This window comes from Somniosus microcephalus, chromosome 8 (genome assembly GCF_052327205.1).
Source record: "Somniosus microcephalus isolate GS21.2 chromosome 8, FLI_Smic_1.0, whole genome shotgun sequence".
NCBI lineage: Eukaryota > Metazoa > Chordata > Chondrichthyes > Squaliformes > Somniosidae > Somniosus > Somniosus microcephalus.
Genome location: NC_140994.1, coordinates 226,055,074 through 226,072,475, shown reverse-complemented (window position 1 = coordinate 226,072,475; position 17,402 = coordinate 226,055,074). Strand labels below are relative to the sequence as shown.

General features: G+C 42.7%; 2 protein-coding genes across 5 annotated transcripts in view; one reads left to right on the top strand and one right to left on the bottom strand.

Annotated features, from left to right (window-relative positions):
- Positions 1-5,963, top strand: part of LOC147114129 (septin-8-A-like) — a 113,151-nt gene extending 107,188 nt beyond the window's left edge. For 3 of the 4 annotated variants that reach the window (XM_085995749.1, XM_085995748.1, XM_085995744.1), the window contains exon 10: positions 5,267-5,963. In XM_085995749.1, coding sequence (XP_085851875.1) covers positions 5,267-5,432 — 166 coding nt within the window. In that variant the 3' untranslated portion in view covers positions 5,433-5,963. The remainder of the gene's footprint in view (positions 1-5,266) is intronic. The other variant, XM_085995746.1, reaches the window with a different exon arrangement.
- Positions 5,964-6,001: 38 nt separating this feature from the next.
- The window catches only part of ccni2 (cyclin I family, member 2), a 33,753-nt gene continuing 22,352 nt past the window's right edge, over positions 6,002-17,402 (bottom strand). The window contains exons 4-5 of the mRNA XM_085995751.1: positions 14,796-14,870; positions 6,002-6,683 (exon numbers count right to left, since the gene is read on the bottom strand). Of these exons, the coding sequence (XP_085851877.1) occupies positions 6,504-6,683; positions 14,796-14,870 (255 nt within the window). The 3' untranslated portion in view covers positions 6,002-6,503. The remainder of the gene's footprint in view (positions 6,684-14,795; positions 14,871-17,402) is intronic.

Sequence of the window (17,402 nt, the reverse complement as noted above, 5' to 3'; positions counted from 1 at the left end):
GTCAGATTAGTGCTCCTTCACTAAAGACTTGCTGAAGCACTTACCCCTAGCATTTGAGCATTTTCAGTAAGCTTATAATAAATTTTAGTAAAAAATACTAGTTGATCTCATTGTGCATAGCAAGTTGAGACCAAATGTAGACTTCAGGTGAATAATTGGAACAGAGCACAAATACATAATTCAGTTGCTATTTTGAAGCCATATATTTTTCCATATCTACTTTAATGGTTATTTATAGCTAAAAAGCAAAATATACAGCAATTTGGGGAAGCAGAGAAGTAGGAGTTTCTCCTGCAGTACAGGCTGAGGAGCTCAAAGATTTTGGGGGGATGTAATTTCAGTGACCAGTTTACCTCAGCAGTTTCCATTATAAATATGGGCTTAGGAATTTATCATCATGGTAAAAGTTACTGGAGGGGCATGCAGATGTAAGATTTAGAATACTTTATCAGCATTACTACCATGCTATACTTGGTGTGAATGCTCAGCTATTAGAGGAAATTATTGCAAAATGACATCCCTGGTAATAGTTGAAAGGAATAGGGTCAAGAGATTTTATACAATAGCAAAATACTGCGAATGCTGGAAATCTGAAATAACAGAAAACGCTGGAAAAACTCAGCAGGCCAGGCAGCATCCGTGGAGAGAGAAACAGAGTTAATGTTTCAGGTCGAAGACCTTTCGTCAGAACTGGCCAGTTCTGAAACTTTAACTCTGTTTCTCTCTCCACGGATGCTGCCTGGCCTGAGTTTTTCCAGTGTTTTCTGTTGTTATTTCAGGAGATTTTATAAATGGACTATTGTAAGTAATTTAACGCAGATTTTCCAGACCATTGCTAAACAAAAATAGCATTTTAGTCATTTTAATAACAGCATGTGACTCCTTTTAATAACCTGTGTACATTGTGCTTGCTGAATTCTAGAATGTTCTAAACACAGGAGTAGCTCTATTGCAATGGTAAGAATTACATATTTAAAAAATTCATATTTTGAAATGATCCTGTTTTATATATATTTTTTTAAAGTCCAGTGAATTGAAGATCATAATGTAACCTAAGTTTCAGGATGTCCTGGGTCATTGATGCTTCATCTTCACAGCTCATGATGCCATTGGATTAAATTACAGCTGTGGGACGTGTTCTCCTACTCTCATTTGTTTTACCTTCTATCCCACTTCAGTGGGAAATAACTAACACTGTACTCCTTTTAATTATTAAAAAAAAACTCACAGTTTTAAGTTGCATGAATTAGATTTTGTGCTTCTCAGGTCACTTATTTATAATCACTATATAAAAATATATTTTTTTCTTTGGTTATTTTTACCACAGAATCTGGCAAATTAAAAATTCTCAATTTCACAAGGGACCACTTTAAGAAGCACAGAAACATAATTGACCTATGATACTACAGAGTGAATTACAATGTACCTTTACAAAGGTGATCAGAGAGATATCACTTGAGGTGGAATTGTATTTGAATTTAAAAGTGACACACACTCCAATAATGGTGCTGAAAGAGCCAAGGATGAAGTTAAATGAAACCCAGGAGTCTTAGTAGGTCAACAGAATGTTGAACTGTATAACTAGCAATGGGATACAAGAGGAAGTCATGATCAAACTGTATAGTGCTCTGGGCAGATGCACTTTAAGTACATGTCCAGTTCTGGCCACCGAGACAGAAGGGAGACATTCAAACACTGGAGGCATGGAAGAGCCATGAGCTTGATCCTTAGTGTCAGAGATCCGAGTTGTGAGGAAAAATTGAACAAACTTGGGGCTTTTCAACCGTGGAAGGCTAAGAATGTCTAAGAGGTCACATTTTTCCAAAGTTAATTGAGTGATTAGGACAAAGAGAAATAGGTTCAAGCTACAGATGGGCAAATTTAAGACAAATGTCAAGAAGTTCGTCACACAAAGAGTGATCAATGCATGGAATGAAGTCCCTGATTGTAAAGGTGAAAATCCTGCAATTATTTAAGAATCGATTGGATGCTGCAAGGGGGGACTTTAGGATATTTCTGGATGGATGAGCCAAGAAGGGCCTAAATGGTGCCTGTTGTCCTGTGATCTTATGTTACCATCATAATGCAGAAAAAGTGAAGTGTTTTCTGCACACAATGGCCACCAGATGGAGCTAGAGCACTGTATTTCTTTTTAAAACAGTGGGCAGGAGTTTCCACTAGGTTGCGCTGGTTTTTTCCTGCGCAATGCCCCCAAAATCAGCCAAACTAGCGCAAACAATCGAGGAATTTTAAATGCAAATTACGTTCAGCGCAAATAGAGTTTCCGTGATCTTTTCACTAGTTTAAAAAAATATTGTGCTGGAAGCCAGCTCCACCCACAAAACTGACCATGCAAATTAACCACCAAGGAAAGTCTCCACTAATTCTGCCCGTTTCTGGGCCTTCGAGGAGGCTCTTAAAAATATGCCTTTTTTTTAGGCGTAAGGACACTAATAGACATGTTTGAAAAACTTTTTAAAAAAAATTCAATTTACGAAGAAACTGACTACTGTACACCAATATATAGTTTTTTTTAAAGTCATTTTCAGTTATTTAAAATAACAGAAAATGCTGGAAAAACTCAGCAGGTCAGGCAACATCCGTGGAGAGAAATTTGAGTTGACGTTTCGGGTCGAATTTAAAATTGGATTACTCACAGGTGGTGGACTAGACAGTCTTATTAAAAACTTTTTTTTGTGATAAACCCATTTTCAGCTGTATTAATAAAACTGCACCAGGTTACCACTCTTAAATATATCAAGGAATATTTTTAATGCAATTTTTTAAATAAAAACATTACGTTGTAAAATATTGCCCAATTGCACTGGTTCATGGCAGGATTTACGTTTGGCAATATGCAAATGAGTGAGCAGAAACTTGAGGGGGAAAAAAACACTTCTTGAACCTGGTGCAATTTGCGCCAGGATCGCCGATTCCGGAAACTCTTGGCCAATATATAAAAGAACATGCACTTCGAGTAGTTGTGGAATGTGGAAAACATATTGCCTGTGATGGTGGGAGAGACACAGCACGCTCATGAATCATTAGACCCAATGTTACTCAATAACAAAGTCCATATGCCACCTCTACCCCAGCTGCATCAATTAATGTAAAATCCTTGTGAACAGGGAGGAGTGAAAAATGTGGGGGGAAATATTCTAAAATGTGATGACAGCTCCGAGTTGTCATCAGTTGACAACTTGTGAAATGTAAAAATTTGGGTTGAACATGGCGGGCACATCATAGAAAGAAGCCTGTTATACTGGTTTTCTGTATCTCGGCCCTGAGGTTTTAAGTGTAATTTTCAGCTGATGGTTTTCACTGCCTATGAAGTTACTCGGGGTCAGAAATACAAACTTCGCCGAGTTTTGATGAAAGAAGTCAATTGTAGTATTTAGCATGTAGGAGGAACTTAGTACTTTCTGGTTATTGTAGATCAGTGAAGATAAGCAGGATTTTTTTCCTAATTTCCAAACCAACTAAAAAGCCCTCAGAGGTGTAAAACTCCCTTTTGAGCATAGCTTTCATACTGAGTGTTCTCAACTTACCCTTGTATTTATACCTGAAACTATTGATTCAAATTTAAACAGGATCTTAATTCTGTTTAACTTGATCATCTATATCTGGTTTCTAGGTGACTTTTTCAACAACAAAAACATTAATCTATGGTCTGTTTAACTCCTCCTTTGGATTCTTACTCATCCTCCACTGGTTGTAGTGGGGGACAAAGAGAAAGGTTTTCCACTAGCTGTGGTGCAGCTGTGCCTGAGCCGATGCCCTTGGCACTGATCCCAACTGCAGCAAGACTGTCACCGTAGAGACACCTGATTCCACTGTACATGGCATCCACCTCGGCCTCACTTGCTCTGACTGGAGCTGCACTGTTGCTGATGGGAGCTGGTTGGCCGGACCTTAGCTCTCCCCCGGTGCGTGATTCAGACTGCAAATTGCATTCCCCAGAACGAGTGTAAAGCATTCTTCCCCTTTGATGCATCACAACACCTGAACTCGCAGGGTCAAAGATGTAGACTGTATTGGGGGCCCAGGCTACAGTTGGAGGCAACAACTGGTGTTCCACAATATTTTTACAGTAGATAAAAACCGAGCTTTGAACCTGAAAAATAGAAGATAAAAGAAATGTAAATTGCAGTTTATACTAAGATGAATTACCTCTTGTGACACAAACCTTTTCTTTGTTAGCTAAAGCCAACTATTGCCCTGGATATTTTAGGGAAAAAAAAAATTTAACATTGCATCAGCTCTCATTGTTCGTTATTCCATCCTGTTCAAAAGGTTTATCAACATTTATTCTTAAAAGGGGTTCAAAAATCAAGAAAATTTTAATCATTAAATTGAAATAATTGAGCTTGCAACATTACCCCCAACAAATAGCTAAATCTTCAAATTAACACAGGCGCATCTGCTGGTCTTGGTAATGGGAGGCTGGGTTTCTATTGACCCGAAGGCCTCAGCTTGAACTTCTACAAAGATGTTCCTAAAATTGTGTCCTTAGAATCGATGTGGATTGAGCGAGCATTGGAAGTGACTGCAGTTGCATATTTGATGAGTGTAGGGTGGCATCTCAAAAAACACACAGGAATTGGAAACCAAAATCAGAAAGCCTAGTTGTTAATCCCTTTGGATCACTCAAATTCAGCTCGGAAGGATTTTGCCGACCAGAGTGTATACAGACAGCTATTATTCCCACAGAATTGGGGAAGGGGGCTTAGGTGTCAGCTTTGTATCAACATTATCAGCCTCCATTTTAGCTATCAGTGTACGGAGTTATCGGCACCATTGGGGGGGGGGGGGGGGGGGGGGGGGAAGAGTAGGAGGTTTGTTTATCGGTAAGTTTATACAGAGCCATCAGCCCCGAGGAGGGTGCTTGTTTAGCTCTTCATGTGTAGTGAGACATCAACATGCAAGGTACAGGGTGTTCACCTGCCAATATGTTGTGAGATAACAGTATGTGAAGGGGGAGTTAATCATTGGTGAGCAGTAAGCAATCAGTCCTTCAACTTCCTTTGTTTATATGTGTGTATATATTTATGTTGAGAATTCAAATGTATCCTGTGTATTTGTGTGAAGTTCTAATACTAATGACTTTAACCAAACATTTTAACAGCTCAAATTAAAATGGAATAATGGTTCAGGGCTTAATGCAATAGTGGAGAAAGGCACTTCTTGCCTACACTCCTAAACCGATGCCACTGTGAATGTGCATACCATTAATGTCGAGACTTGCTCCTACCTGTGCTTTCTTTAGCAGATCAGTTGTAACAATGAACCAATCAGGAGTCAGCCTCTCCACCTCCAAGCTGATGATTGCTAAGGCGAGCGTGGAGCCTCTGAACTGCAATAACTGGTGGCAGGCCATGCAGTGCTGCAGCTGCCTGGTCAAGAGTGCGGCATGGAGAGAGGGCTTCATCTGAGGCCATTGGTCAAGGAGATGGGGCCGGCTGGACATCACCATGGCGTGGAACTGGACAATGGAAATATGTTTAGGTTAGCCACTGGACGCAAAAAAAAAACCAGCCTGAATCATCATCTTCCCCTTGCATCTGCAATACAAATCTAACCAGCTTGCTCCCAGATTTCCCTGCTATGTGTCTACAGGACCTGAAAAGAACAGCTGCCACCTGTCAAAGAAAACAGTTGAGACAGAAAACTGTTGAGATCTGGGAATTCGAATCCCCCACTAAAGATATGCTGGAACCTCCAATATCCACCGTAACGAAGGGGATGCCCCAATGAATGATGGGAGGTGATGGATAATTAAGATTCCTCAAATTTTGGTCCTATATATATGGTACAGCAATAACCTTGACACGGGAATGAAGACAAGTATGTTAAGAGATGCAAAAGAAACGTTTATGTAGTTTTACTTGCCAAGAATAGAGTTTTACTCGTTTTGAATAGGAGATGAAATCAGAGTAATGAAAGAAGCTGTGCAATGAGGTGATGTCTCAAGCAAGGTTTTGTCCTGCAAAAATTCTGGCAGATAATAGTTATCACAGACAATAGGAATGTGGATAATGGAGGTTCCGCCCTAATGAGATACCTGTCTAACCATTGGAAATTACCTGATCCAGGTGTCCAAAACATGTTCTATTTGAAATGGGTAAATTTGGCTTGAGGCCGCAGGTAAAGTAGAAGACATTCCAATTTTGATTTGTTTACAACTTGACTTTCTTTTGGGGTCTGTTATCATTATATGACACCTCCCTGTGCATGTGCAGAAGCAGTTATGCCCTGCCTCCCTCCACAGTGCCTCTTCAGAGTTTAAAACGGCAGCATGAACTGCAGCTTCAAAAACTATCTAAGACTCTCTCTTGCTGACGGTGAATTGTAACCATTCCTGTTGCTAATGTCCTATTAGAAACCAGTATCCATGTAGATAGCGCTTCTGCTTCGAAGGTATGTGTGTCAATAGCGCAAGAAACAAAGTTTGATAAAAAGCTGATGCTAGTCAACCAATCTGAACATCTATCAGTTTGAACACGTTACTTCACAATCTGAAATTCCGACTGCTGAATGCTTACTATGTTCACGAAGTCCGCAGGTGTGGCCGTGTAAAGGTCCCACTGCAGCTTATCCAGTATGATTTTTTCCATCCTCAGAACCTCACTAGAAGAACAGCCGCTGGCACTCTTTGCTGTGATGTCCTTTACCAAAAGTGTGACCTGTGAAATAATTAATAAATCATTGTGCTGTTTCTGCACAGAATGTCGTTTTTGTAGATTTTCTTAAGTTCAGTAAATCATTTAAAAAATGCAGCGGTTGTGTGATTCTTGCTTTTAATACAATGTCCTTGTTTAAAGGAAGGGAAAACATGGCTTTAAATGGAAGAAAGGCCGAGGGTGGCATGGTGTGTTGGAGTAGCAACTTCCTCAGCTATCACTTGGCCTATTTAGCATATTGGTATGAAAACACTTATGGGAAAATTAATGTTTTGTGATACTTATTTCATCTTAAATTGCTCTCCATCATAAGGTCAGAAGTGGGGCTGTTCACTCATGATTGCATTGCGTTCAGCTTCATTTGCAGTTCCTCAGATAATGAAGCAATTCATGCCTGCATGCAGCAAAACCTGGACAACATCCAGGTTCAGGTTGATCAGTAGCAAGTAACACACTAATGCTAGGCAATAACCATCTCCAACAGGAGCCTAACCACCTCCCCTTGGCATTCAGTGGTATAACCATAGCCAAATTACCCCACCATCAACATCTTGGGGGTCACCATTGACCAGAAATTCAACTGGATCAGCTACATAAATGCCATGGTTACTAGAGCAGGTTAGAGGTTAATTATTCTGGGGCGAGTAGTTCACCTCCTGATTCCTCAAAGCCTCTCCACCACCTACAAGGCAAAAGTCAGGAGTGCGATGGAATACTCTCCACTTGCCTGGATGGTTACAGCTGCAACAAGACCCGAGAAGCTCAGAACAAAGCAGTTAGCCTGATTGGCAGCCCTACCAGCTTAGCCATCCAATTCCTCCATCACTGCCTTGTCCTGACTGTACTGTGTACTATCTACAGGATGCACTGCAGCAACTCCCAAACGCGTGACCTTCACCACCTAGAAGGACAATGGCAGCAGGTACATGAGAACACCATCACCTGCACGTTCCCCTCCTACATCTGCACGGGCAGCTTCTGTCCGATTGTGCTCAAGTTGTCAGACTTTGTGTCCAGATAATAAAATGCCAATGTTTTCAATTTTATTTTTGTATCTGAATTTAGAAACACTCGTCCACTTGCCCAGCATTAACTCATCTTAAATACTGGAATTTAGGCTAAATGTGATTCACATTAAATTTATACAACTTTAAATGTGCTGGGTTAATCTAAGAGGGAAACCAACAAAAATACAGTAATCAACAGCAGCATCTGTGGCACACCTTGTCCTGACTGGCAAACCAATAACAGTCAACAATAGCAAAGGTAGCGACTGAATAATAGTCAACTAGGGAAAGTGCAGCAAAGCTATTTCAGGAGACACACGAAACCCCCTTAAAATCTGATGGATTGGATGACATACCCTCATTTATTATCACTCTTCGATAGACATGCATGGGATGCTATCTGAACAGAATTAGCATGATGACATTATCAATGTCACAACCTTGGAGTGATGCCAATAAGGACACGTTTGATAAGGTTCTTGAATATACAATGTCTGAGGAATTTTACATGTAAATAAATCATTATCTACAAGAGTATTACACCTAGGTAAAACAATGTATTATTATAAAGTGCTATAACCCAGTAACAGAGCATGTTATACACAGGTAAAAAAAATCTATTATATAATACACTAAGGAGTGTCATACAAAGTAACAAGACTGTTGCAGTAAGTGAGCAGGAATGTTATACCAAGTAATACAAAACAATTATATACTGTATACAGGAATATTATACCCTGTAAAGGATCCCCATTGTGGTGTATGTGCCTTTAAGAGCCCCAGGTGTGCTGTAATGCCGGTGATTGCCACTCGGGCTATATAAGCCTGTATATTGTGTATATCCGTTAGAACCCCCCCCAAGACTTTGCTTAGTAAATACCTATGAACCAACTCCTCTCTTCAGTGTCTTTATCAACACACGGACACTACAGTGGAAACGGACTTAACTGCAATTCGGCAGCACCTCAAGGACAACGATTCCTTGGGTGTCCAGAAGACTCAAGGAAGTGAGAGAAGCTGTGGTTTCACCAGCTGGCCAAGCTGGTGGCAGGTACTGCGCTAATCCTTCCTGGGCGTCAGGCTGGGGCTCCAGCGGCTGGCTCTACAGCTGAGACAGGCAGCGAAATCGGAGGCAATCAATAACGGACTGGGAGGGAGCACTCGGGAGACGGCAGTCGCGGCAAGCAGGTCAGCGTTCAGACCTCCGGCGGGAACGAGTCTCCAACAGTAAATAAAAAAAAGAGAACGGAAACCGCAGTAAACAGCGTTGTTATCGGCAGCAGCGGCAGGAAAGCGCGGGAAGCGCCATATCTTTGCTACAGAAAAGAAAAAAAAAGCGCGGGAAGCGCCATATCTTTTCTGAAATGCCTAAGTCTGGCAATATTGATGCTTTTGATAGCGAAATAGAGGATTGGACCACATACGTGGAAAGAGTAGAGGTATATTGCACTGCAAATGGAATAGAAGATGAAAAAAAAGCTTCAGTACTTCTGAACTTAATGGGTGCAAAGACATACGGGCTGTTACGAAATTTAATCACTCCAGCCAAACCAAAGGACAAGAATTTTAAAGAAATTGTTGATACCCTGCAGGAGCACTTAAACCCAACACCGCTGCTGATAGCAGAACGATTCAAGTTCTTCAAGAGAAATCAACACAAGAATGCAAGTAACGCTGATTACCTAACCGAATTAAGAAAGCTATCAAAGTACTGCCAATTCGGGGCAGGACTATCAGATTATCTTCGAGACAAATTTGTTTGCGGTCTCTTAAGTGAAGGAACACAAAAAAGACTGCTTTCTGAAAAAGATTTAACATTGGACAAAGCTTTCAGTATGGCTGTATCATACAAAGCAGCAGCAAAAGGAGCTGCAGAGATACAACAAAAGACACAGGACTTCGGCACCCATGAAATGACACAGGGTTTCGAAAGATGTTATCACTGCGGCAAATCCACCCATAACCAGAGGGACTGCTGGTTCAAGGACAAAGCATGCAGGCAATGCGGAAAGATTGGACACATTGCACGGGTATGCCGATCTGGACAAAATAAATCCACTGACAGGAAAAAAAACCAATAAAGAAAAGTACAGGAAGGTACAAATGATGACGGACAGTAGCTCTGAAGACCAGAAGAGCGATAGCGACTTCGAAAACAAGAGACTAAGCTGTCTCAAATTACATAATGTACTTGCCAAAGATGATTACCAAACCATTTGGGTTACCCTCACAATAGCAGGGTCCCCAGTTAAAATGGAGCTAGATACAGGATCAGCTCTAACCGTAATAAATCGACGGGATTACGAGAGGCTATTTTCGCATATACCTCTAAAAGACACATCCATTATCTTAAAAACATATACGGGGCAGAAAGTATACCCCAAAGGAAAAATAAGGGTGCTTGTTGTATACAACGGCAAAGAAATACAAAAGTTGTATTTATACATTCTACAAGATGGTGGTCCACCGTTGTTGGGACGTGAATGGATCAGGAAGATACGTTTAGACTGGCACTCCATTCAGGCACTGACGGTGACCAGTAAGGAAAAAAACAATGATGACATCATACCTGAACGATTAAAAGACATCTTGGCCAACGCCAAAGAAGTGTTTCAAGAGAAACTAGGAACCTTGAAAGGCATCACCGCCTCAATAAAAGTAGAAGATGCAGCAATTCCCAAATTTTTAAAGGCAAGACCGGTGCCATACGCAATACGTCCAGCAGTCGAGGCAGAGCTGGAGAATTTGGAAAAAGCAGGCGTATTATCCAAAATAGATTGGAGCGAATGGGCAACACCCATCGTTCCAGTCATGAAAAAAGCATTGAATAAAGATAATTCTGAAGAACAGAGAAAAATTCGCATCTGTGGTGACTTCAAGGTGACTGTAAACCCGGTCCTTCACACAGTACAGTACCCTCTTCCGAGGATAGAAGATATTTTCGCCTCACTATCCGGAGGGAAATGTTTCACCAAAATTGACTTGGCACAGGCATATCTACAGATGGAGGTTGAGGAGGCCTCTAAAAAGTATCTCACGATAAACACACACAAAGGCCTGTACCAGTACAATCGACTGTTTTTTGGAGTAGCATCAGCTCCAGCTATCTGGCAAAGAGCTATGGAGCAAGTCCTGCAAGGGATTCCGGGGACTCAATGCTACCTAGACGACATCCTTGTAACAGGAGAAAACGACAACGAGCACCATGCCAATTTGGAGCAGGTGCTCACTAGGCTGAAAGAACGGGGCCTACGAGCAAATCGCCCCAAGTGCGAATTTTTCCAAAATCAGATATCATATTGTGGCCACATAATTAATAATGAAGGGTTGCATAAGTCACCTGAAAAAATTGAAGCGGTTATAAAAGCCCCAGCACCTGAAAATGTTTCACAATTAAGGTCGTTCCTGGGATTAATAAATTACTATCATAAATTTTTACCGAACTTATCAACTCTTCTACACCCTCTTAATGAACTTCTACAAACAGGAGTGATTTGGAAATGGAACGAAGACTGTAAACGTGCCTTCCATAAATGCAAAGACTTAATCACATCCGAAGAAGTTTTGGCTCATTACAACCCATCACTGCCAATCAGACTGGCGTGCGATGCATCCCCTTACGGCATAGGAGCAGTATTATCCCATAAATTCCCTGATGGCTCAGAACGGCCGATAGCTTTTGCGTCACGCTCATTAAACTCAGCTGAGCGTAACTATGCCCAAATCGACAGGGAAGCACTCCGCCTGGTATGGGGAGTGAAGAAATTCAACCATTACCTACACGGACAAAAATTTACCTTGTTGACTGACCATCAACCCCTCATCTCCATATTCAACCCTAAAAAAGGTGTTCCCATTATGACAGCGCAAAGGCTAGAGGTGGTCCCTTTTTCTAGGGGCACACCAATACAACATAGAATACAAAGGGTCAAAACAGCATGGGAATGCTGACGGTTTATCGCGCCTACCGTTGCCAACGGTAGAAGAGGCACCTACAGTAGACCCAGTAGAGATGTTCCACTCTACCATAGTGGAATGTCTACCAGTGACAAATTCTGCCATTGAAAGGGAGACGAGAAATGACCCGACTCTCTCACGGGTCTACGATTTAACAGTGAAGGGATGGCCAGCACATGGCGAACCACCGTTGCCAGCATTCTCGCAAAGAAGAGAACAGCTGTCAGTGTGCCGAGGAACCTTGATGTGTGGATCCAGAGTGGTGATTCCACCCAAACTCCAGGATAAAGTGCTAAAGGAGCTTCACGAGGGGCATCTGGGTGGAGTGAAAATGAAGAACCTAGCTAGGGCGTTTGTATGGTGGCCAGGTATCGATGGAGACATCGAAGAAATGACCAAGAGCTGCCTAGGATGCCAGAAGGTCCAAAACGCTCCACCACAAGCCCCTCTACATCCATGGGAGTGGCCCTCATCTCCCTGGCAAAGGGTGCACATCGACTTTGCTGGTCCATTTATGGACTCAATGTTCTTAATCGCGGTTGATGCACACTCCAAGTGGCCGGAGGTAATAAAGATGTCCTCTACCACCACGGAAAAAACCATCACAGTATTAAGGACCATATTTGCCAGGAATGGGCTGCCGGAACAGATATGTTCTGATAATGGACCGCAATTTGTGTCTGAAGAATTCAGAAAGTTCTTAAAAAACAATGGGGTTAAGCACTACACGTCTGCCCCATACCACCCCGCCACCAATGGATTGGCTGAAAGGTTTGTCCAGACCTTCAAGAAGGCCATAAAGGCCATGGGTAATGAAGACATAAAACTTCAGCACAAGGTGGATAACTTCTTATTCGCATACAGGAATGCAACACATATGGTTACCAACCAAACTCCCGCCATGATGTTCTTCAATAGAAACCTAAGATGCCGGCTGGATTTGGTCAAGCCCAACATCAGAAGGGACGTGGAGAACCGGCAGTTTCAAGGCATGAAAGAAAGGCCAACTAGAACCTTCCAGATAGGTCAACAAGTTTTGGCCCGGGACTACCGTACCGAGAAATGGCAGCCTGGAACTATCTGCACATGACTAGGACCACTGATGTATACCGTGGACATCGGAGAAAGCATAATAAGGCGCCATGCTGACCAAATCATAAAGTCATCCGAAAAGGGACAACCTACACCACAACTCTATACATCTAACGATGAAGTAGAGATACCCATATCTACCTCCGATCCGGTGATACTGGAACCCGATGAACCCGACACTGGCATTCAAGCCGAATCAGCCTTGCCAGAAGAACCTACTACACCACCAGAAACTACTACACCCCCAAGGCGTTATCCGGACCGAGTCAGGAAGCCTCCTGAGAGATTAACTTATAATTAATTAACTACAGCAATGTATATTATTTTGCTTATAACATGTAATTAATAATTACTTAAAATATGATGTACTGGTTAGCTAAAAGGGGAGGAATTGTGGTGTATGTGCCTTTAAGAGCCCCAGGTGTGCTGTAATGCCGGTAATTGCCACTCGGGCTATATAAGCCTGTATATTGTGTATATCCGTTAGAACCCCCCCCAGACTTTGCTTAGTAAATACCTATGAACCAACTCCTGTCTTCAGTGTCTTTATCAACACACGGACACTACACCCATGGCTCTATTATAGAATCATAAAATCTTACCACACAGGAGGCCATTCAGCCCATCATGCCTGTGCCAGGCCTTTGAAAGAGCTACCCAATTAGTCCCACTCTTTCCCCATAGCCCAGCAAATGTTTCCTTTTCAAGTATATATCCAATTCCCTTGTGAAAGTTAGTAGATACCATGGCCTAGAAATTGGGTTGGGGCGCCAAAGTGGCGCAAAGGTCGGCGGAGCGCAGGATTTAGCGCAGCGATCGGAGTAATAGCGATCGCCAGAAATTCAGTTTCAGTGCCCCTCGAGGGACACGGGGCGAGGCTCGAGGCGCTCCGCGTCCCTCTTAGGGCGCTGAAACTGATTATTGCAGCGCAACGTGCCGCAGCACCACATGCTGCGGCACGGCACGCTGCGGTACTGCAGGCCTTCCTCCCACCGTTAAGGGGGAGGTGCCTGCAACAGCGCGATCCCCGCTCGCGAGTGCCGGCAAATGAGCCCGGCACCAAGGAGAAGTACCAGGCTCTCGGGAAACAGCCGGCAATGCTGCGGGGGGGGTTAGGAGGCCGGGGACGGAGGTGCTGGCAGGCGGCCGCCCCGCACCTCCACCTTAACTTGCGCCGCTGCCGGCACAGTAAGGTCCCGTGAACCGGGCGCGGGTAGCGAGCGGCGCAACTGCGGCGTTCGCTACCAAATATCGCGAACGGGGCACAAATGGGGCGCTGCGCACACCGATGACGTCATCGGTGGCGGCGCAGCGCAAATGCCCAACGCCACCATTAGCGCCCCTACTGAATATCGCCGCAAACGCAGCCAGTGGCGCTACAGCCACTGACTGCCTCTTTAGGTGCTAACAGCTGGCGCTACTCACCCAATTTCTCCCCCCATGTTTGTTGACACGGAGCCAGACAGCCCAGGAGTTTTCTGTCCGTGTTGAGTTAGTTGATCTCAGCTCGGGGAAGGGCAGGGACCTACTATTTGACCTCAGTGCCCTGCGTTAACCCGAGGAAAATTTAGCCAGGGTTCCCATTCCTAACTGCTATCCAATGAGTCTTGCTATAAGGTATGCATGTTGGGTGAGGAAAGGAGCAGGTTGGTGCTGGCCCATATAGTTGAATAGCACACCAACACTCATTACTTAGACTCACAGGTGAAGATTAACCATTTAGACAAATTACTGGTGGGAAGCCAGTGTCTGAGGAACAATACACTGGCACAAGTCACTAGCCTTGAAATTGCTGCTGAAGTGTTCCTTTGCTAAAATAACCAACAATTATTTTTGGTCTCCTATGTTCAAGACAGCACGGGACAGAATTGGAGGAAAACGGTCACAGAAGTTATTTATATATGAGTATTATACCCAAATAAAACAGTGGATTATTACTTAATACATACACACAGTCTATTTTAGTTCAAAGTCACTTAACCCAAATCACTTGATATAATTCCATTTTTCTTTTGAGTACTAAATCTGTACACCGTATAAGAACAGAAGGAAAACAAACCTCATCTTCCTCATTGATTTTGGCTGCGATGAACAAGCTGGAAATGGCAATGCAACGAAGATACTTTGGATGTGCCTAAACAAATTATACATTTAAAAGGATGAGGTAATTTACATAAATACCAGTACCTTCCAACTTAATATAATCAGTTACTAATGAATGTGACACAAATACAAGGAAATTGTTAATGAACAGAAATGTCATTGAGATAAGAGATTACATATAAACTTGAATTTAAATTTAAATTGGTAATATAAAAGAGAGTACAGGTTGGACCCCGGTAATCTGGCACCCTCGGGACCAGGCCGGTGCCGGACCACTGAAAATTCCGAACCACTGAAGGTTCGGTAAATAACACCCCGTCTGCCTTTCTGCGTGTCTGTCCCTTTCACCCGTCTGGCTTTTTCGTCCTGAAATTATCCTCTTCACTGCTTACTACGTTTCTAAGTTTTGCGTAAGCTGCAAACGTGGGAATGATGCCTTGTATACCCAAAATCGAGTTCATTAACATAAGACCGCCGGTTTCAATTCGTGCCGGACCACTGAAGGTGCCGGACCGTCGGGTGCCGGATTACCGGGGTTCAACCTGTATTCATCAGCAATTAAAGCAGTGTTCCAGAGTAGAGATTGATACTAAATTTCAAAATTGTTCTACTGTTAATTTTATATCACTGAATTCAGACACCTTATCCATTAGGCTGTGCAGCCTGAAATGTATTATTTCGGAAGACTCAGCTGATTAGGAAACGTGCTTTCCGCTCTAGAACCTGGGTTTAAATAAAGGCAAGACTAATAAGGCCAAAGCCTACATCCTCTGCTGTGCTTTAAAATAAACGAAAGAATTTGCATTTATATAACACTTCAAATCCCCAGGAAGTTCCAAAGCACTTAATATACAATTAATTACATGATGCGATGTGAAATGAAATTGAGGAAGAATCAATAAAATCCCTAGTGGACCCTGGGCCCAGAGCATAAAACAATTAGAATTGAGCATTAATTAGTAATTCACTCGGAGGGTATAAGGATGGCTGGTTCAGATGTTGAAATAAGAACATAAGAAATAGGAGCAGGAGTAGTAGGCCATACAGCCCCTCGAGCCTGCTCCACCATTCAATAGGATTATGGCTGATCTTCTACCTCAACTCCACTTTCCCACCCTATCCTCACATCCCTTGATTCCCTTAGTGGCCAAAAATCTATCGATCTCAGTCTTGAATATACTCAACGACTGAGCATTCAGAGAAATTCAAAATGTAAATCTGGTGCAGTAGAGTTTCTCTTCTGAGGCTCATGTTAATGCATAATGTTGGGACATTGCTGAGGGAGCTTTAGGCTCCATCTAAAGTAGGTTTTATCTGACCTGGAATAATTGAAAAAGAATTACATTTATATAGTGCCTGTCACGACCACCGGACATCTCAAAGCGCTTTACAGGCAATGAAGTAATTTTGGAGTGTAGTTACTTTTGTAATGTGGGAAACGCGGCAGCCAATTTGCACACAGTAAGCTCCCACAAACAGCAATGTGATAATGACCAGATAATCTGTTTTTGTTATGTTTATTGAGGGATAAATATTAGCCAGGACACTCGGGATAACTCCCCTGCTCTTCTTTGAAATAGTGCCACGGGATCTTTTACGTCCACCTGAGAGAGCAGACGGGGCCTCAGTTTAACATCTCATCCAAAAGACGGCATCTCCAACAATGCAGCACTCCCTCAGCACTGCACTGGAGTGTCAGCCTAGATTTATGTGCTGAAGTCCCTGGAGTGGCAACCTTCTGACTCCGAGGCGAGGGTGTTACCAACTGAGCCACAGCAGACACTGATTGATGATGCTAACATTGGGTGCTCAAAGCGGAAACATGTTCCTTATTTCAGCAGTGACATCCTTCACCTTACAAATATGATAAAATAAAATTCACTAAAATTATTTTAAAAGGAGACAGGTCCAAATCAATGTTGTTCTGAACCAGGCCACTAGTAGATGCATAAGGAAGTCAGGCAGTGACTCTCTCTATTCCCTTTGAAACTCTTGAGCACATGCCTGAGCTCTACTAACACTCTCTCGTGGCAATCTCACCGAAATTAGAAACTCACTGGGGGTCATTTTAATTTTGGGCGATAGTGTAAAACGGGTGATATCGGATCAGCAGCCTGTTAACTTGCAAAATGGGTGTGTAATTGGCAAACAAACTTCAACATAGATAAGTGTGAGGTAGTACATTTAGGTAGGAAGAATAAGGGGATCACATACTCCTGGGAAAATAAGTGTCTAAATGGGGTTGAAGAACAGAGGGATCTGGGGGTACAGATACACAGATCACTAAAAGTAGTGACACAGGTTAATACGGCCATAATAAAAAGCAAAAAAGAGCACTGGGCTTCATTTCTAGAGGGATCGAATTGAAAGGCAGAGCAGTTAAGTTAAACTTGCATAGAACCTTGGTTTTATAATATGGTGACCAGACCTGTTCGCAGTACACTTGGAGTACTGCGAACAGTTCTGGTCGCCATATTATAAAAAGGACATAGAGGCACTTAAGAAGGTGCAGAAAGCATTTACTAGAATGATACCAGAACTGAGAGGTTATACCTATCAGGAA